This window comes from Candoia aspera, chromosome 4, assembly GCF_035149785.1.
Source record: "Candoia aspera isolate rCanAsp1 chromosome 4, rCanAsp1.hap2, whole genome shotgun sequence".
NCBI classification, from domain to species: Eukaryota; Metazoa; Chordata; class Lepidosauria; order Squamata; family Boidae; genus Candoia; species Candoia aspera.
In genome coordinates this window covers 67,051,603-67,072,735 of record NC_086156.1, presented here as the reverse complement: position 1 = coordinate 67,072,735, position 21,133 = coordinate 67,051,603, and the positions used below count along the sequence as shown (strand labels likewise).

Below are 21,133 nucleotides of genomic sequence, written 5' to 3'. Positions count from 1 at the left end.
TTTGTTGCCGCCTCCTGAACAATTCTGCCAACTTCTGTCCAGAGTTCTTCCGGGACCCTATCTACTAAGTCCAGTTCCTTAAATCTACTCGTTATCTCCACTGCATATTCCTTAGGAATATTAGTGAGCTCATATCTAGCTGATCTGTGGGTCTTCCCTAATCTCTTTAGTCTGATCCTAAATTGTGCAAGAAGAAGTTCGTGATCTGAACTACAGTCAGCTCCAGGTCTTGTTTTTACCGACTGTATAGATGTCCGCCACCTTTGGCTGCAAAGGATGTAGTCAATCTGATTTCGGTGTTGTCCATCTGGGGAAGTCCATGTATAAAGCCGTCTCTTAGGTTGTTGGAGCTAGCTGCGTCATCACATCTGGGGCTAGTTGAACTCATCCTCTGTTCCTCCCCAGTAGCATTTTGACCATCTTCCGACCTGGGGGTCTCATCTTCCGATGGTATACTGACATATCTCTGGTTGTACTGATCCATTTAGTTTTCACGGCAAGAATACTGGGGTGGGTTGCCATTACCTTCCCCAGGGATTGCATTTAGTCTGACCTCTCTGTCATGACTTTCCCGTCTTGGGTGGCCCTTCACGGTTTAGCTCATGGCATCATTGAGGTGCTCAAGCTCCAGCACCATGACAAGGTAACGATCCTTTGCTGAAGATGAATCAGTATATGATTGCTAAAGCTTTTGAGGACTACCATGTTATCCAAGGGTTGGCAATGTAGCATTTGCAGGCACCAAAGTATGCATGAACCTTTCAGATGGCAACATAGGACTGGACTTCAAAATTAACATAAAATTAAAAGTTTTTAAAAATTCAGTAGCCAAAATCTTGCAAGATCATAGTCTTGTATAAGATTATAAACTTATAAACCATGACAAGGTAATGATCCTTTGCTGAAGATATCTATACTGCACATCTATTTTTGTTTGTTCGAATGATATTTATTACATTTTAATAAGAATTTGTACTGGAATAAGTACTTTTCAATTTAATAGAAATATTAAATAGAAATCCATTGTTCACAATCAGCATTTAAAATGATCAGCCTTTGATTACTTTTGCTTTAAGTTCTCAACAGCCAAACCAGTTGGGGAAAATAGCTGTCAGTTTTTCTACTTTCAGTACATGCTAATTTTAAAAATAATTTAGATTTTGAAGGAATGGCAGACATGCCATGAAGTGAGTAAGAAGACTAATACAAAGAAGAGAACTGTTGCAAACATTAAACTAATAACATCATCAATTTAATGCATCCCATATTGCATTAAGCATTAATTGTCTTATACATAGAAACAAAACCTTATTTTGTTGCCAAATAAATCTCTGTTATAAATTTTGGATGCAGTAGAAAGTTTCTAATTTAGAGCATTCAGTAATTATGTTTCAGAGCATTTATAAATAACCTGCTGGCATTTCAGTGCAGCTGGAGCAGATGTATCCATAATAATAAGGGATTACCATATAAATCATGGAAAAAATTATCAACAACTTTGCTTCTAATTTTTTATAGGATTTTTCCCATTCTGACAAGATGTGTTTTAATATTAACTCCTGATTTCTGAATAGTTAATATCTACAGTAGGTTTGTCTTCTTAAAATGTTCTGTTATTTAAAAACATGCTTTAGCAAGTACTTTGGAACAAGTAAATGCTGTCTGCAGTGGATTCCCTTGACTTTTTGGGGGGCGGGGGAAGAACTATGCTGCATTTGCCTGTCTTTATATCCTCCAATTATACCCCACCCAAGATATAATAAACGCTTCATACATAAATGGCCATAAATCTGTACCACTAATTAGAACTTTGCAATATGGGCTGTGTAATCTAATGTATATGACAAAACATGAAATTAGTGCAGTTGACTAATGTAGAGCATGATCCAATTGATGATTTACTGGTCAGCTATTTAAAACAAAGGCAACACTTCATCCCATGGTAAAGTAACAGTTAATATGTTTGCATTCAGCAATAAGTAATCAGTAATTGTATAGCTTACAGTATATACAATTAATTTTGTAACCTATACAGTTCAACGTATAATTTAGGAGTGGCAATTTTCTGGCCCTTTGGATCCATACAGTCTTTGAAGATAGCTTTTCTCTTTTGGAAATATGATTTAAATAAAAACTATTCAATGTAGATATAGGTTCCTATTACATATATCTGGGCTGATGGCCACATGTTGTTCTCAAACCTGTTTTTGTGGTTGCCAAAGATCCCAGAAATACAGTACTGCTGCCAAAATCTGATAAAGCACAATCAACAGTGGTAGCACCATGTCCTCCTGATTTTCACAGGAAGTGTATAAGAAAGTAGTTAAGATGTTTAACCCACTTGAAATCTTTAAAAAAGAAAGGCCCTTAAAGAAAGAAAAGTTTGAGCATTTATGCTCCAATGATGTCACTACCTTGGACATTTAAAAAAATAAAAACAGAAGTCATCAAGAGTTGACTATTTTTGACTTAAGGAGATAGATATAGCTATAGATATATCCGTTCAATCGTGTCTGATTCTCGGAGACTGCCTGGACAATTTTCTTGGCAAGGTTTTTCAGAAGTGGTTTGCCATTGCCTCCTTCCTCAGGCTGAGAGAAAATGACTGGCTCAAGGTCACCTTCCTAGTGCCTAAGGTGGGACTAGAACCATGGTCTCCCAGTTTCTAGCCTGATGCCTTAGCCACTACACCAAACTGGCTCTAAACGTATATTAAAAACCTTAAAACTGGCAAAACAATTAACAGTGGTCTAGTAAGATAAACTTTATGCCCCAAAACCTCAACAGAAAAGCAGCATCTTCACTGCATCCCTAAGTGCTAGTAGCAATGAGTCTCATCCAGGCCTTGATGACCAAAAATAGGGCTACTATTGGAAAGACTGCCTCCAGACTCATACCTAAAAGCCTGATGAAGTGTGGGAAGAGCTAAAAGCATCTTTTCTCATGATGAACACCCAGAATGGTGATTAAGAAGGTCCCACAGATTACAAGCCATGTTGTTGTTTATTCGTTTAGTCGCTTCCGACTCTTCGTTGTCATGCGCTGCCTACCTCCGAGTAATCCACAGACGCTGATTCCGATGAAGCAGGCTCTGGTTTATTCGCAGTGTAGATACAGTGATAGAAAAAAGCTGAGAGTGACAGGAGCGCGCCGGTGCGGAGTTTAAATACCCCGCGCTGGTCAGCGCCCCCTCACTCGCGGTTACGTCACCCCCCTGGCGTTTTGTGAGCCCCTTCCTCTCGCTTCCCGGCCTGTGGCGTCGTCTGCCTGGGCCGTTTGTTGGCCTTCATCTGGCCCGTGGGAGTTCGGCGCTTCGCTCGGGGTGTGGACCTGTGCGGGGACGTCGTTGGGCGGCGCGGGGGGCATCAACGACTGAAGCATGGTCCGGTGTCCTGATTACCAGGAAACACACTGAGGCGAGGACTTGGTCTCTAATATTTATTAGTAGTACTTAACAAGAATCCTAACAAACTGAGAAAGCGTGGGAAAACCCAGCCATATAAACCCCAAAGGTTAAGGCGGTCCCGATCTGTGTCTCTTTGAATGGCTGAACAGTTCCTCAGTGCTACGCATGCGCTTGACAGTCTGGGTGAGAGCCCCCTGCTCGCCATCCTTACTCATGACATCACCCTCCCCTCCAGATTGATATTCCATTTCAGCCCCCCTCCCCTCCAGAGTCTTGATAAGATATGTTGTCTGCTTGTAAAGTCTCATGAGAACTTGGCAAAGAAGGCAATTCTTCAAAGGACAACTCCTCCACGGACGAAGCGGTGCTGCCCTCCCAATCCGATAACGCCTCCGAGCCAGGTGGCTGCTGCTGAAAAACATCTAGAGAGTTAGCAGGGTCAGCCCCCCTCCCCCCTGGGAAATGCAAGCCCGAGGTTGAGGGCTGTGGTTCCCCCACCTCCTCTGTAACTGGAGTCGAGGCTTCAGGCAGGGGCGGGGGGAAATACACACTCACGAACTCCTCAGCTTGGGCTTCTTCGGCCTGCTCAGGCGAAAGAGGAATCTCGGGTAAAATGCGAGGCTTGGGTTTGTGAGGGAAAAGCTGATGGAATCGATGAACCAGTGCTGGAGCATGTACATCTCTGGCATTCTCCCACGTGCGCTCCTCCTCAGGGTACCCTTTCCAGTGTATGAAATATTGGATGCCCCTTCCCCTCCTCCTAGAGTCCAGAATCTCTTCCACTTCGTACTCCTCCTCTCCCTCCACAATTACTGGAGGTGGGGGGGGGGGTAGTTGCGATCGCAAGTTACTTGGGGGAGGGTCTTTGGCTAGCAAGGCTCTGTGAAACACTGGATGGATCTTCATGGATGGTGGGAGCTGTAAACGATAAGCTACTGGATTTATCTGCTGCACCACAGTGAAAGGGCCGACGAACTTAGAGTCCAATTTCTTGGAGGGTCTGGTAGAGATCAAGAACTTGGTAGAGAGCCACACTTTGTCTCCTACTGCGATCGCTGGCCCCTCCTGCCTGTGAGCGTCTGCCGCCCTTTTGTAAGCACTCTTTGCCCTGTTCAGCTGCTCCTTTAACAACTCCTGTGCGGCTTGTTGCTCTTTAAGAAAATCAGCTGCTGCTGGAACAGTTCCCTGCTGGGAGGAGGTGGGCAACACCTGAGGGTTAACCCCATAGAGCGCTTGGAACGGAGACATCTGGGTAGATGACTGCACAGAGTTGTTATAAGTGAATTCTGCCATGGGCAACAGGGCTGGCCAATTGTCTTGCCGATACGTGGTGTAACACCTGAGATACTGCTGTAACCACTGGTTAATTTTTTCGGCCTGCCCGTTACTGGCAGGGTGATGCGCTGATGACAGGTGGATCTGGACCCCTAATGACTGGAAAAGGGCCCTCCAGAACCTGGAAGTGAACTGTGGGCCTCTGTCACTCACCAAGTGATTCACCATGCCAAAAAGTTCTGGTAGTCGTTGAGAATCGGATCGTTGTTCTCCACCATGGGAATAGCCCATTTGGCCGCTGGTCCCTTCAGCAGGCCTAGGATGAAGGTGACTCTGGTTCTGTCTGTGGGAAACTCTGCGGGTCTGCTGTCGAAGAACATAGTACACTGTGTGAGAAAGATTCTCAGCTGTCCTGCTTCTCCTCCAAATTTCTCTGGTAGACTGCCCTGTGATCTCAACATTACCGGTGGGGCTGCTGCTGCTGCTGCTGCTGGTGCCGGTTGTGGGTTAATCGGAGCTGGTTGTTGCAACTGCTGTAGCATGGCAGCTTGTAATGTGTTGATCTGGAGATCTACTTGTTGCTGGTGTTGCTGTAGGGCTGCTGCTAATTGCTGGATGGCGAGCCGCATTTCTTGGTTTTCTGAAGACATTTCTAAACGTATCTGTTTAATTGCTTGTTCCTCCCTCTTTCGATGGGAGTATGAGTTTGTTAGGATTGATGTCCTGATTACCAGGAAACACACTGAGGCGAGGACTTGGTCTCTAATATTTATTAGTAGTACTTAACAAGAATCCTAACAAACTGAGAAAGCGTGGGAAAACCCAGCCATATAAACCCCAAAGGTTAAGGCGGTCCCGATCTGTGTCTCTTTGAATGGCTGAACAGTTCCTCAGTGCTACGCATGCGCTTGACAGTCTGGGTGAGAGCCCCCTGCTCGCCATCCTTACTCATGACATCCGGAGTTCCTTCAGTTGGGTCTCCATGGCCGCGAGTCTAGCTTGTGCGTCCTCGTCCGCGATCCGCGCCGCCGCTGGGGCCGATTCCGTCGGTGTGTCGGCGGGGGTGGGTCGCCGGTGGGGTTCAGGCCCTCCCGACCGTTGGTCCGCTTCCTCCGCCGTCGGCTGGGTTGCTTCTTTGTCCTCCCCCGTGCTTACCGCCGTTGGGCTGCCGCTCCACGCCCGTGGCTGGGGTGCGATGTGGGGCGCGGGGTTCTCCGCTGGTTTCGGGAGGTATGTTGTTCCCTCCCGTGGCCGGGTTGCCTCCGTCGCCATCTCCCCTTGGGGTTGGAGCTGAGGCTCGGGTTGGGCCGGGTGGGCGTCCATGGCTCCGGGAGTCCGCGGTGCCTCTGGCCTCGATCGGTCCTCCTCTGCTTCTTGCCGTGCGGCTCGCCCCCCTTGTCCGCGTCGCGCCGGCCTCATCGTTCCTGGTCTTCTCGCCGTCTACTCCTCCCGCGGATCGTTGTCGTCCGGTGGGGCTCGGCGAGGCTGAGTTTATGACTCTCAGCTTTATGTCATGCGCTGCCTACCTCCGAGTAATCCACAGACGCTGATTCCGATGAAGCAGGCTCTGGTTTATTCGCAGTGTAGATACAGTGATAGAAAAAAGCTGAGAGTGACAGGAGCGCGCCGGTGCGGAGTTTAAATACCCCGCGCCAGTCAGCGCCCCCTCACTCGCGGTTACGTCACCCCCCTTTGTCCAACACGCGGTCTTGCCGGTAGGTGAGGGGTTGCGAGGCCCCGCTGGCGCTCCGGGATCGCCCATCATCGGTTTCCCTATTCCTCCGGTGATTGCTGTTAGCTGGGCGATCTTCGTTGCGCTAGCGCTAACAGCTTGGGTGTGCCTCGCGATCCGCTTAGCCATTGTCTCTTGTCCTTTAGTCTTTGTAAGTTGATGGCTACTTATCTTGAGCCCCTTCCCCTGTTTCCTTGTTATTGTCATGTGTGCCATTGCGCTGATGTCTTCAGCTCAACGGCACTCATGACATTCGTGACTTCATGGACCAGCCCACGCCAGAGCTTCCTGTTGGTCGTCAACACCCCCAGCTCCCCCAGGGACGAGTCCGTCACCTCTAGAATATCATCCATCCATCTGGCCCTTGGTCGGCCCCTCTTCCTTTTGCCTTCCCCTCTCCCTAGCATCAGCATCTTCTCCAGGGTGTCCTGTCTTCTCATTATGTGGCCAAAGTATTTCAGTTTTGCCTTGAATATCTTACAAGCCATAAAGTTCTTTATAAATCAGAAACTGTGCTTTCAATTGTACTTAGAAACTCTGACAACTCAAATGTTACCCTGTTGAAACTATTTTCGTCTAGCAGCAAGTGAGAGTGTGTGAGAAAGTGCGGGATAAGGCATTTGAATCAGTCGATGTAAACAGCTGCTGAGAAATATGATATAAAGTTTCAGAGATTCCTTCTTAATTAATTCACTGTAATTGAAGTTGACAAATTCCTCTTACAGTTTTCAAGATTATTTACTCCAGATTAGCATTGCCACAGGGCCTCCTCTCTAAAAATTACCTTGATTGGTATACCACCTTAAATTGGGCAAAGCTTCCTTGGCCATTGTCTCCACATGCTAATCAAGCAGAAGCCATGAATCCAGGAGAACCCACTGCGGGGGGGGGGGGGTGCAATCTCATCCACAGTTAATGCAGGAGCCAGAGCAGACTCCCTCTTGTCAAATTGTGCTTATTTTACTCTAACCAGTCTCTCTCAGCTGAACAGCATGGGGTAAAGAGCAAGGCCTATGGTACTCCAGAAGGAAGTGATCAGGGGTTCAACTGCCACCATTATTGAAGAACTGCCTGTTCAGAAAGGAGCAGAATTGTTATAAAGCAGTACCACCAAACACCAAGCCTTGCAGATAGTCAAGAAGGATACAGTGGCTGATGCTATCATATGCCAATGAGAGGCCTACTAGGAATAGGGGGTCTGTCCAGGGTGTAATGAAGCTTACATTCAGATCTGAAACTCAACTGAAAAAGATCCAGAGAATGTGCTTCATTTAGGATTGTCTGGAACTGATGCCCTCCCACCTTCCCTAAAATCTTCCCTAAGAAAGGGTTATTGGAGATCAGGCAATTCAAGAGATGTCTTTTTCAGGAGGGGGTGCACCATTGCCTGCTTCAAAACATCAAGAACTGCACCTTCCTCACAAAAGCATTAACCACCTCTTGAATCCAGCCACCCTGGGCTATCTGCAGGAGCCAAGAGGAGCATGAATGTAGCCCACAGAAAACCCTAGCTACATCTTCAGAGCACATGAGCTTAACCAAAACCCCAGCCACCTCACCAGATTGTGGCCAAGTAGAGTTTAATTAGAGCAAATACAAACAACTTTATTGGCAAAATGACTATCAAGTAAATCACAGCAGTCTGGTCAGAGATCTCACCTTTTTTGAACAAAGTGCAGACCACCTTCAACAGTGTCACTGGGGGACAGTTTGTCAATGCAGTAACAGCAGGCAATGTTGATACTTTATAGGTATCACCACTGTATAGGTTCAAACATGAGCAGATATCTCTATTTGATCATATTTAAATATGCTCTCTCTATACATTAGATTAGTCTTGTATTTATGTGAGTTCATATTAGCTTGAGCTGTGTATTAATATATTGCAGCTATGAAATGTTATACAAATGGTATATTGTCCACAGGAATAATACAGTTTTTAAAATTATAATATCATGTTTGATTGAAGATGACATATAATGGATCCAATTTCTTTTCAAGCTTCAGAACATAGAAAATTTAGAATAGAAAATGTACATCTTAAATCTGTGCCAGATACTGAGAATTTTCGTCAATTTTGTATTCTGTGATGGCTCTAAAACCCAGGGATTGTATATCTCCAGAGAAGATAGTGGAAAGAGAAAGAGATGGAAAGTGAACCTTTCTGCCAAATCTGTTCAGAAATTAACTCCATTTGATCATCTCTTGCCAACTGCAACCATTTCATCTGGCTACAGACAGAGTGTAGATGCCAAACTGGAATGATTTTATTTATTTAAAAATATATCAAACTCAGATACTATATATATTGTTGTGTTGTGTTATGTTATGTTATGAATATGGTGTTCAAGCTAGCAATGAAAAAAAAATAAAATGCTAGATAAGGACATTAATTACCATAAAAAATAAAACAAAACAAATCAGGATTCCAACATGTAGCAAAGTAAGGAAAAATCAGCTTCCTATAGGCCCCAAAAGCAAGCTTCTTTAAGCCGTTGAAAGTTCCCACATTGCTGTAGGACTTCTTCTACAGATCTTAATATCTAAGAAAGTTCAAAATGAGATAGTTGCGCTCTCAAATAGCCATTAGCTCTCCTGGAAGCCAGCTCCATTTTATTTTTCCTCTTCTGGAAGTGTTTCTGTCCCACCTGTTCATGATTAGAATTCTATAAACTTAAAAGTTGGTGCTTTAGCTGCTTTGTTTTTTCTCTCCTGTTCTTCCCTTTTCTTTTTCTGCCTCATGTCTTTCACAGGCATAAAGATCCATTTTGTGAGGCAATTTTGATTGGAATAAAAATAAAGAACTCCTGGTGATTTCATGGAAACTTCCCTGTAGTTTTCTTGGAAGCAATATAGAAGCAGTTTGCTGTTGCCTTCTTCAGGATTTTTTTTTTAAACATCACAGTATGAGCTACAGCTGAAAGATTTCCTGGTGATTTTATATCCAAATATTAACCAGATCCAATCTTGGTTTGCAGTTGGAGATAAACTGATTTTAATACATTTGGAACTTTTGAAATTATTTCAGATTTTGAGATTTCAGGGACTAATTCCTATCGTGTGAATTTAACTGCACATTAAATTAGTGTTGGACAACTTGTGATCCTTCAGATACTGTTGGATTCAAAATACTGTCAGCCTCAGCCAGCATGGTCAATGATCAGATGATGGGAGTTGGAGACTAGCAACATCTGGAGAGCATCAGCTTGCTTGCTTTGCTTGCTTGATTTCTCTCTCTCTCGACCCATTTGTAGAAAGTCTGCTCCATGCCTGTCTTCCATCAAAATGCACCTACAGTATATGGAATAGGAATAGTTAATTCTGAAGCAGTGCTAGGTAACACCCTAATGCAAAGTTTTGGGTTTAGCCCCAGAGCCTTGTAGATTGTACATTTTAAAGTGATAGAATTCTGAAAGACAATTAAATATCCTGGGTATAACCACATCTGTGATATTTAATTAATGTAATTTATATTAAATTAAACTGAGTGTATTTTTTGTCTGGTCCCTGACTACTTTCTGGAATGTGGCATGCCACCTAACAGCCAAGTATTGTCCATACCACTAAATCCAGAGACTAATTACACATTCTAAGAGAAAAATCTTCCCAGAATAATATTGTCCAGATGTGTTGAAATATAATTTCTACCTGGATGGCCATTATGCTGGTCAGGTATTGTGGGAATTGTCAATTCAGCATCTGGAGAGGACCGGGCTGAGAAATGACTTCAGCCATTTTTTGCAAAAGCCCCCCCCCCTCAAAATGGGACTTACGGGGTTTTCCATTCAGCCTCAGGAAAAAATGTAATGAAATGTCATAACATATCTTTCATAAGAGCTGACAGACGTTTTCAGTGTTATAAACAAAGACAATACAACTTGTAACTAAATTTGGAACTCAGTTTGTGCTTGATCTGCACAACAGACAAACAGAATTAGTTAACCAAATATTGCAGTTGTCAATGTGTTGAATTCGATAGAAAAAGCCTACTTTGCAATGTATGGAGAAGCTCCCATATCTGCCCTGTCAGAAACTCCTTAAAGCAGCTGCATCTTCTCCCTGGATCATGGGGCTGCCCTCCACAACTCCAAGGCCATCCTGGAAAAAGATGCATTTGGTGCTCCACACTTGATTGCATGTGGTCTGAAGCCCCATTTCCCTTAGAATCCAAAGTATGGTATAGCTCTTCTAATTATATATATTTTTTAAAATCCTAAAACCAAAACACTATTTTTGATTATATTTTCTTTAAAAATTGTATTAAAGAATCTTGAGTCACATCGTTCTCCATCAGCCTGGAAGTCAAAGCCCATCTGAGCCTTGGCAGCCATTTTAACCACCATCTCCCTTTTTGTTTCTCCTCTCAGCAGTAGTTGCATCCAGTGATCAGAGTCAGATCCCTATCATTGCTGTGTCTGTTACTGTGGGAGTGATTCTTTTGGCTGTGGTTATTGGTTTCCTTCTCAGCGGAAGGTAAGAGGAAAAAGCTGTATTCTTTGTACCTTTCTCTGTCCCTCTAACTTTTACCTGGCCAGATACTTGTAGAGCATGTTTCCTGGTGAGCCACAAAATACAGATCTATGACACTGTAATGTTTAATGCAGTGTTTCTTAACCTTGGCAACTTTAAGATGTGTGGACTTTCAACTCCCAGAATTCCCCAGCCATCAGAGTTGAAATCCCCATCTCTCCAGTTGGGAGTTGAAGTCCACACATCTTAAAGTTGCCAAGGTTGAGAAACACTGGTTTAATGAAACCTTTGCTTTAGAGGGGAAATACTGGTCCTGCCACTTCTCTATCATGCTGATCTCCATACCTCTCTTCTCGTTAACTGTGAAAGTGGCCTTCCCATGAGTTTAATTTCATGGCTACCATTGTTTCTGGATTCATCAAAGTAATACGACCTATTTCTGTCCTGCAGATTTGGTAAATAGCTTTAACCACTTATATCACTTGTGCCATAGACAGAAATATTTTGGGAGCAGGTAGCCCATCAGTATGTTAAAAACAGAACTGGCAAGCACATTGCAGATTTCTCTAGAGTTCCTGCTAATGCAGGATAGCATTGTCACAGCCAAGAGTTAAGTCTGATTATATTACATAAAGTTTTACTATATTATGTAAAGCGTATCTAATGGACACATTATATTTTTATGGTGCAAACTTTTAAGAACCTTGTGTACAACTAAACAAAAATTTGAAGCATTCCTATTTCCCTTGTACTCAGTGAGAAAATTAAGTTCATGGTTATTAAACTTTCCAAAACTGCAAGCAAACTTCTTTGAATCATGAGGCTGTCTGAATCAAAACCAGTAATTCATGATGGAATGATGATCCATTAACTGTGATGGCCAGTGCAAATTCTATCAGGATTGCCTTTTGCTTATTCTCTCAGCCCAGTCTGTAAGTTGATATCAGCACTTTTTGGCCATACGTGTTTTTAATGCCTTTGGGAAAAGGTAGCATTATACTCAGACCCCAAATAATGTATTTTCTCTATGATGCTTTGACAAAGTATTTGGGGATGTAGGGATAGAGATAATAAACAAGAGAAACAATCAAAGACAATATTTGTAGTTCAGGGTTGAACTGAGCTCCCCTGAAAGGGGGAGTCCCCCTTTTTGGGGGAGTTAATAGAAATTTGAAAAATAAATAAATAAACCAACAAACTGTGGAGTTCTTGGTGCTCTCTGAGCCTTGTTGTTTTCTGGCAGACGTTTCATTGCCAGACTAAACAACATCTTCAGAATGTTGCCTAGTCTGACAATGAAACGTCTGCAAGAAAACAAGGTGGCTCAGAGAGCACCAAGGACTCCACAAGAGAAACAGCCTGGATGAATTGCTGAATAATAATTTTGATTCATTAGCAGAAAGACACAGGCCAAATTGAATAATGGATTTGCTAGGCAGTGCTATCTAGGCAAACCTTCACCCCATGGCTCTTAAAGTAGGGATACCATAAAGAAGACTTCTGACATTGAATCAAACCAGCATCCTGGTGGCATTCCTGTTACGTTCTTCTAACAAGGACAAAGTGCACTTTTGCAAAACGTTGGACAGCATATTCACCCACCAATTGCTTTTCCAGTAAAAGCAGTAACAAGACTTAACTAAACTTTATTCCAGGATGTTACGGTTTTTGGGGGGTGGGGTGGAAAGTAACAATATCAAATTAACAGAGAGTGTCTCCATTCTTCAGTGTGTGGTATTTGTGCCATGCTGAAGACCAAGAATTTTCCTAAGCAAATTGTTCCTGTCTATTTTGAGCTAGATGACTACTTTCTCATACCACCCAAAAATCTTGGCTCTGTATATTACATGCTTTGGAGCTTTTCTTCATAAATTGCAGTCACTTTTCATAATTGAAACTGAAAATCTCCACTTTCCAGCTATTTGCCTATTTTGAATTAAAGCAAAGGAAGCTGATCCAAAAGCCAAAAATCATTTCGGCCTGCTGTATTAATCTTGACTTCATGGAATGTCTTAGATGCTGTGATATTATAAGGTCGAAAAATATATACTCCAAGAGAACAGTACAAACTTTCTAAAGTAATGTTGTGTACATATTATGTTTCCAGTCTATTCTTCCCCAGGCAACAAGAAGTTCCTTAAATTATTTCTTGTCCTAATTGTTTCTAGCAAGTAACAAAATTGGCAACAACATAGCTGGTTCCAACATGGCATACAGTAGCGAGTTAAAACTCCTTATCTCTGTGTTTTTAGTCAGGTAGGAAAAGACCAATCAACTGGAAGCCTAAAATTATTATTTTGCTTATTCAGCCTTATTCAAAAGAATGACCTCATTGAGGATGAGAGCATGCATTGCATATTAAAACAGGCAGCAAACCTCTAGCAACCTTTTCTTTCTTTTCTTCAGTTTTAACTATACCTAAAATAGGTAGCTACTTTGGGAGGAAATTGTTTCTCGCAATAAAAGGATGCTCAGCCATTCCTTGCCGCCCCCCCCCCTTTCTGTACTACCACCACTGCAGCTACCTACATTAACCCATCATTTCTTCATAGAATAACCCACTCCAGAACATATTTTTATGGAGTGTCAGGAGAAAGTTGAGGGTGCAAAATTAAACATCCCCCTCTGGTACCATATTTCCATCAATATTTTCTTGGCTTCTTGACCAGGCTTTTGGATCATGGAAAAAGGAGCAACAAATTTCAGGAAATATATAAATAGTTTACATTTTTACAGGCTAGTTGGCCAATACACCAACATCACTCTTAAACATATTTTGATAGGAATTATATAAATGAAAGAGCAATTATTAATTGAAGCGAATATTTGTAGCTCAGGATTGAGCTGTGGAGTCCTTGGTGCTCTCTGAGCCTTGTTGTTTTCTTGCAGATGTTTCATTGCCAGACTAGCCAACATCTTCAGTGCAAAGAGGGAGTGGGCCTTGCTCTCAGTTTATATACCATGGCTTGCCCTGCTTGTGTTGGTAGGGATGTTGTTCTCTCTTGGGAGTTCTTTGATTGGGCTGTTGTTTGCTGCTTGGTTGATTGCCTGAGTTAATAGTTCCTTGATTAGGGTGTATTGTGCTGTTTGATGGTTCATCTGGTGTTAATCCTAGTGTTGATTTTTGCATATCTGGGTGTTGATTGCTGGCAAGGGAGTGTACTGGTCTAAACTATACTTTAGGTATAGTTAAAACTGAAGAAAAGAAAGAAAATATTGATGAAAAAGTGGTACCAGAAGGGGATGTTTAATTTTACACCCTCAACTTTCTCCTGACACTCCATAAAAATAATATTTTCTGGAGTGGGTTACCCTACGAAGAAATGATGGGTTAATGTAGGTAGCTGCAGTAGTGGTAGTAGGGAAAGTGGGGGGCAAGGAATGGCTGAGCATCCTTTTATTGCGAGAAAACAACAAGACTCAGAGAGCTCCAAGGACTCCAGAGCAATTATTATTAAAGTGAATTAATATGTAACGACATTTGGATTAAGTACTTCTATAAAATAAAAATTGAGAATATTTGAGGCAAAGGGTCTACAAAATCCTCATGCATGCAGATACTTTTACTTAAAAGCAGCATACAAAAAATTAGGAGGGCCCTTACCTCAGTTATAAACTGCTTTAAATATATAAATAACTCTGAAATTAGTTCAGATTTTAAAATGTCAGGAACTGCTTGCTTCTGTGTATATTTAATTATATACTCAGTGTTGAACAGTTTGTGCTCCTCTGGATGTTACTGGATTCAAAATGCTATCACCCTCAGCCATCATGCCAATGATCAGGTGATTGGAGTTAAAGACCAACAACCTCTGGAGAACACATGGTTTCCCTCCCTCCCTTTTTAATTGGTTTGTAGAAAGCCTGGTTCATGCCTCTATTTCATCAAAATGTACCTACAATGTAGGACTGGATTTTGAAGCAACACTAAGAATACAGATTGAATTCTTCAGGTTTGTTTTGTCCCTTCTTCATCAACTTATAACATGAAATGAACAGAGTTTTATTTCAGAGGGTGAATTTAGTAGGCTACACTGAAAGATTTGGATGTAGCCCCAGAGCTTTTTCAAAGATTGCTTGCAAATTGTAACTTTTAATGAGATTAAAAAAAAAACCATATTATATATCCTGTGTGTAACCATATCAATGGTATTTAATCAATGTAATGTAATTTACAATATTAACTAAATTTTTGTTTTTATTTGGTCCATGATTATTTTCTGGAGTATGGCATGGTACCTAATAGCCAAGTGTTATATACAGTGCTCCTACATTCAGAAAATAATTATACACTCCAATGCAAACCTCTTCCCAGACTAGTACTCTGCTAGTATGACATCCCCAATACCTAACCTGGATGGCTATTATGCTGATTGAGTTGAGTCAGAGTTGTAGCCCAACACATCTGGAGAGGGCCAGGCTGAGAAATTCCTTTAGCTATGTTTTTCAGTGGATTTTTTCACAGTGGGACTGGCAGGGTTTTCCATTCTTTTGCCTGGAAAAAGCAGCACACAAAATGCATTCATAGAAAAAGTCTCAGGTTTGGTTGGCAACATTTCTAATTCCCACCCCTGAACATTTTATGTAATTGAATTTTTCCTTTCCAGAATATGATCTCAGAATAATTAAATTTGAACACAACAAGAATCTTGAGAAAACATTAAACTGAGGAAACAAAAGATTTAGCACTTGAGAACTGAAGAAGGAAAGAGTACTTAAGTTTTTCCCAGCATCTCTGTATGATGCCTTCCTCTTTCAAAGGACAACTGCAAGAAAGAAAAGCAATTTGGACTGAAAAAATACAGGACAGAAATATCCCATCATCAGGGATAATTTTTCATTCACTTGCCCTTTGGACTAATACTGCATGCATTTGCACTCAGCATATAGTTTTGGGTTCACAAAGATACAGTACACTCTGGGCTACAGCGGACAATTTGTTTGTCTGCTTGTGTTTTTTCGAGCTTTGTAGTCCATTTCAGTCCCTGAAAGCTACATATGCAGAAGGCTAGGCTTATCAAGAATTAATCACTATACTATACCAGTTGTTTATATACAGTGCAAAGATGACAACTTCATTTTGGCTTCATAGACACATTCATGATCTAACTTCAGTAATGAGTTGACAGTTTCTTAGAACATAGTTCTGCTCCTTTTTTTTGCAAATAATCATAAATAACAATTTGGCATTCAGATAACCTGTAGTAACAGAGGAACATAGGTCTATTTGCAGAGGTATTTCAACCAAATATCAGGCAAATATTACTTTGGAAGATCTGTATCTATAGGAAAAAATGTATTTGCTTCTGAAGTTAATGGATGCCTGGAGAATTTGAAATTACCAGTGTTGTCTTGAACATCAAATTTTAGGGTTTTTTGCACATATTCTAAGTCATTCTGTTGAACAAAAACAATGCCCGTTTTAATAATTTAAGTGTAGGATTCTTTCTTCTTTAAAAACAGGAAAAGAAGGAATGTAATATTTTCAATTGCAAAGCAATAATTATTAAAACAGTTAAAATATAACTTATTGATCACAAACCTTTTCTGAAGCAAGGGTTCTTTATATATATATACATACATATATATATATATATATATATATATATATATACACACACACACACACACACACACACTAAGCAAAAATAAGAAAAGTCTTGCTTTAATAAAAGAAGGAGAAAGGATATAAGGCAGAACTTAAAATAGTGAGATAAATAAGAGTAACTAATTTGCATATGCAGAAGGTTCAGTTCAGAGAAAAAAATTGGCTCCGCTTGAACATCATCATAAAGTATTATTGACTAAAATGTAAGTCTAATCTTTCATTTCTCCAGGATGGCTGCTGGAATCTTTCCTTTCTACTTCTGATTAATCACAACTTATTATAATTTAGATAATTTTAAGTAAGACAACTTCATACTGCAAGATGTAAGGGTGGCTTGATTTAACCATGGGTAAGATTGACCATAGCTAGTAGTAGAAAAGGAGAGGTTTTGGAACTTATAGGCTACATTGGGGGAGCAAGGGGGGCAAGTGACAAATGTTCATCACAAACGGAACACCACCCCTTATGTACTTTCATGTAATGTCACAATTCAGGTATGAAAGGATGCAACTTGCATTGTGATGTCACAATGCATATTTCATGATTTTGGTGTCATCATGGCTAGTTGTAGATCCCTGTGCTCCTACCTCAGGTTATGCTGGAGTAGAAAAGAGGAGGGGATAGCATATGGACCCAAGATGTGACTACACTCAGCCACATCTCAATAAAATATAATTTTGTACGATGGCAGAATTCACCTGTATATATTTAATAATAATCCAGCACTGACCAATGACTCTCTCTCAAAAACTCACCTTTTGTTGCTCCAATTTAACCTGTAAATGCAGGTCCAGAATTAGTAGGGGAGGAAGGAATAGTTTTATGAAAACTGTAACATGAGGAAGCATTAGACACTCTTCTCTTTCTTCCTCCTCTACCAGTATTTCCACTTTGCCCCATAGAAGAACGTTCAAATATTATATATGGTTACACTACATTGCTACTTTCTCATCCAAACAGTAAGATGAAAACTTCATGGAAATGGTTATTTAGTGTGTTCTGGAAAGCATATATTTGCTTTTAGAGCATATTTAAGGAGCTTCCCAGGTAAAAAGGAAAAGCCATTTAAGGGAACAAAGAGAATTGGAGGAGCAAAGACCACAGAGAAATCAACAAAGTGATAAGAATTTGGGCAGAAAGACATGACATGGTGCATTGGAGCCATAGAAGTCTGTGGAACTCACTATGGCAACAGAGTAACAGTTTTCAACCCTAAGAGGTTCAGGAATGGTTGATAAATTGGTTTAAAAGACCAAAGAGTAGGTCAGGGGTCCTCTAAATAAATTATAAGTAATGGTAATTTAAATACCATTAAAATTTAATGGTACAAATTACATTTGTTCTCACACAAAAAAAGTATTTTAAAGTCTTAAAATCCTTTCCAACCTGCCACTTAGTAAACATTGGCCGTTTGTAGTATTTTTCATGCCTAGGAATAGCAATTTGTAATAATTGTAGCAGCCTATCTATAGCAGAATACATATAGCCCCATCCTAGTTTTTTTCTTAATACGTAGAATGCTCAACATGGCTCTGTGGATTTAGCTCCAGCTAAATCTGCTCCCCCACCCCCACCACATTGCTGTTGCAATATTGGTTCCCCACAGGCATTGTGCATTTCTTACAACACTTTCAGGAGAAATCCTATCAGTAGCCAAGATGCAAGTGATGTCTATGGGTGGGATTTAACTCATGGTGAGTGTTCCGGATGTAATAATTTAAATGGGGCTTCTGTCAGGGTCCCTGCGGCTGCCCATATCTTCGGTTACTTTAACACAAGAGTGCAAAAGGTGCAGCCTCTTGTAGCCCATTTGTGTTCTGCAAAGACCCTGCCTGTAGTGGGGGCAGGTTAAAAAAAATTGGCACCTTTTTTGTCAGTTTTGGAGGGAGAAGTTGAATTGTATTTGCATTGGCTCTTCTGTTACGCAAACATTTCCAAGTACTCTTTGAATCTTGGGAAGTATAATAAAGCCTAAAATAAACTGTACCAACTACCTAAGTAAAAGCTTGTGCAGTTTGATGTAAGAGTGTTAATTGAGAGAGAGTAAATTCAGACCTCATCTCAGAGAAATCAAAATGTATAAATCAATACTGCATAGCCTTAGATAAGTCACTATCCTTTCACTCAGCTCTCCATCCAAACCCTGAGAATAAAAATGTTCACCTAATTCGCCATGATGTTCCAATTATCCCTCATACCAGGTTCTGCATCAAGGCTCAGAATCCAGGGTCAGAATCCTTGGGCAACTGAGGATGCATCCTTAATATAAAACTATTTTATTAAAGAGAAGGTTGTGATAAACCTCTCTGTTAACAGCTTTCCTTCCTACCATTTTTAAGTTTTACATAGTAAGGTTTTCATCCTGCATTTACTGTATCTTCAAGCTGGAGGGCTATGGAGGGCTATGGGCAATAGTATGCTGGCTTGCAAGGTAGTCACTAGATTAATGAACCTAGCTTGCACAGAATAGCATGAGCATGTTTGGGCTAAACCTAGGCACTTCTATCATACTGACTAAATTATGCCCAAACATTTTGTTACCAGGAAGTGCTACATGTAGCACAAGTAGAACTAAGGCTACTAACATAGTTTACACCATTTCTCTCTTACCAAAGAAGTATTATTTGAATGCCTCATTCAAAGCTAAGATGGGCAGCAGAGGTCAACATCTGTGGGCCCATCTGATGACCACCACACCAAATAGAAGCTGGAGGAGTAAATGAAGGAACATGAATTAACTAATGAAATGAATGTGAAAGACAAATTGATACATTGTGAGTCTGTGAATCTAAGGGAAAAGGGAAGGATGTAAGAGATCTAAACAAATGTCTGATTTTATGGAGTGAAATTAATATGTGGAGGGAAGTGATGGTGTAGGTTTAATTATCAATGAAGGGGCTAAGATGTACAGTATGTCAGAAAATTTGAATTGGTATCATCTAGATTATTGTAGGAATCCAAAGATTGGTGAGGCTTGCATGCTGTGCTCTGGTGAATTATGATAATGAAAGGATCAAATATAAATTTTGGGGAAACTAGTGCAATCCAGGGGAAAATAATCTATTAGATGACATTAATGGATGGGTGCAAATGAGATGGAACTGTACTGAACAAGTTATTGGATCTTTTGGAGTTGCAAGAAAGAATGGCAGTGATTCCTGATAAATAACTTGTTAGAAAAATGTCTGATGAGCCTAAGTGAATTCATATGCACACTTGAAAAAGGAATGAATATAAATCTAATGTATGATTGATTTGATAGTTATGAAGAAAAGTGGAGAGAATTAGTAAAAGATACCAAGAGTGTTAAGTTTTGAATGTAGAACAGATAATTTTTGGAGTGTCCTAACTGGATCTTGTGGAAAGGAAGGGAGGAAGAAAGGAAGGAAGGAAGGAAAACAAGAAAGAAAGAAAAGAGTGATAGAAAAGAGTGATAGGAGAAAAACTGAAGGAGGAGAATGTTTAAAAATTATGTATGAATTATAGATAAAATTTCCAACAGAATGAAGGGAAAAAGACTTAATGAAAGAAGATGTGGAGGCTGCTTCAAACAGTGAAAAGAATGATGTTAGAAAATGCCATATAAGTTTGTGGAATTATGCTAATAGAAAGTATGAAACAGTGTGCTTAGTGGGATGATAACTGGAAAGAGTCAATAGAGAAAAAAATGCATACAAGAGAATCCTGCAAAAACATAGATGAAATGAAGTTATTCTATAATATGTATTTAAAGACAAAGATAGCAACAAAGAATGTGGTCAAAGACAGCAAGGAAAGTTTAGGGATGTGGTTTGTTTATAGAGTGGATGTGCCTCATTAGAAAAATGCCATTATTGTTCTCCTATGCAAAAGAAAGGTATCAAGAGGGATTGCAAAAGCTATAGAGAGATTAATCAGTTAGTGTGCCTGGGAAGAAGTTTGGCAGAGTTCTGATTGGAAAGGTACAAGGGATGGCAATGAGCAAAATTTGGAAGTGCAGTGAGACTTTATGCCAGGTAGAGGATGTGCAGACTAGATTTTTACTTTTCAGCTGTTCACTTAAGACATGTACGAATCTGAGAAGGATTTATTGTGCATTTGTTGATTTACAGAAAGCATCTGATAAAGTGAATAGGCTCAAATTAGAGAATGTTTTGTGTGAATGTAGACTTGAAGTTTCGTTGCTGAATGTGGTATAAGAGTGGTATGTGATGAAAGCAGAGGATACATGAAAACGAACTATGTAAGTAGTGAATGGTTCAGTACTGAGCAGACAGTAAGACAGATATAAGTTTATCTATATTTTCTGTCTTTTCTTATCTCATGCCTTTAATTTCTTTGTCTTATTTTCTTTCTGGGCTTTACATAATTGTATGTTTGTATATACAGTATGTAAACTTTGCTTCTTTGTTTAAATGTACATTTCAGATGACTGGGTTGGTGAGGTTGATTCTTATTATTACTGGTTTTGGTTCTTCCACTTCCTTCTAAATGTAAGCTGATCTTCTAAGTGCATATATAAAGCATTCTTAACTGTCTACTACAGACCTGTATCATCCATTATTTTCAGTAAACCTTTAGGGTCTTGTAAAAGCAGTCACAGTAAGTTGTGTTTATGGCTGAGATTTTTATTTGCCAATAAAATTTGTCATCCTTCCATCAG

General features: G+C 40.5%; 1 protein-coding gene across 1 annotated transcript in view; it reads left to right on the top strand.

The window, feature by feature from the left end:
• EPHA5 (EPH receptor A5) overlaps positions 1 to 21,133 on the top strand; it is a 247,426-nt gene that overhangs the window by 195,931 nt on the left and 30,362 nt on the right. The window contains exon 7 of the mRNA XM_063300334.1: positions 10,781 to 10,886. Within this exon, the coding sequence (XP_063156404.1) occupies positions 10,781 to 10,886 (106 nt within the window). The remainder of the gene's footprint in view (positions 1 to 10,780; positions 10,887 to 21,133) is intronic.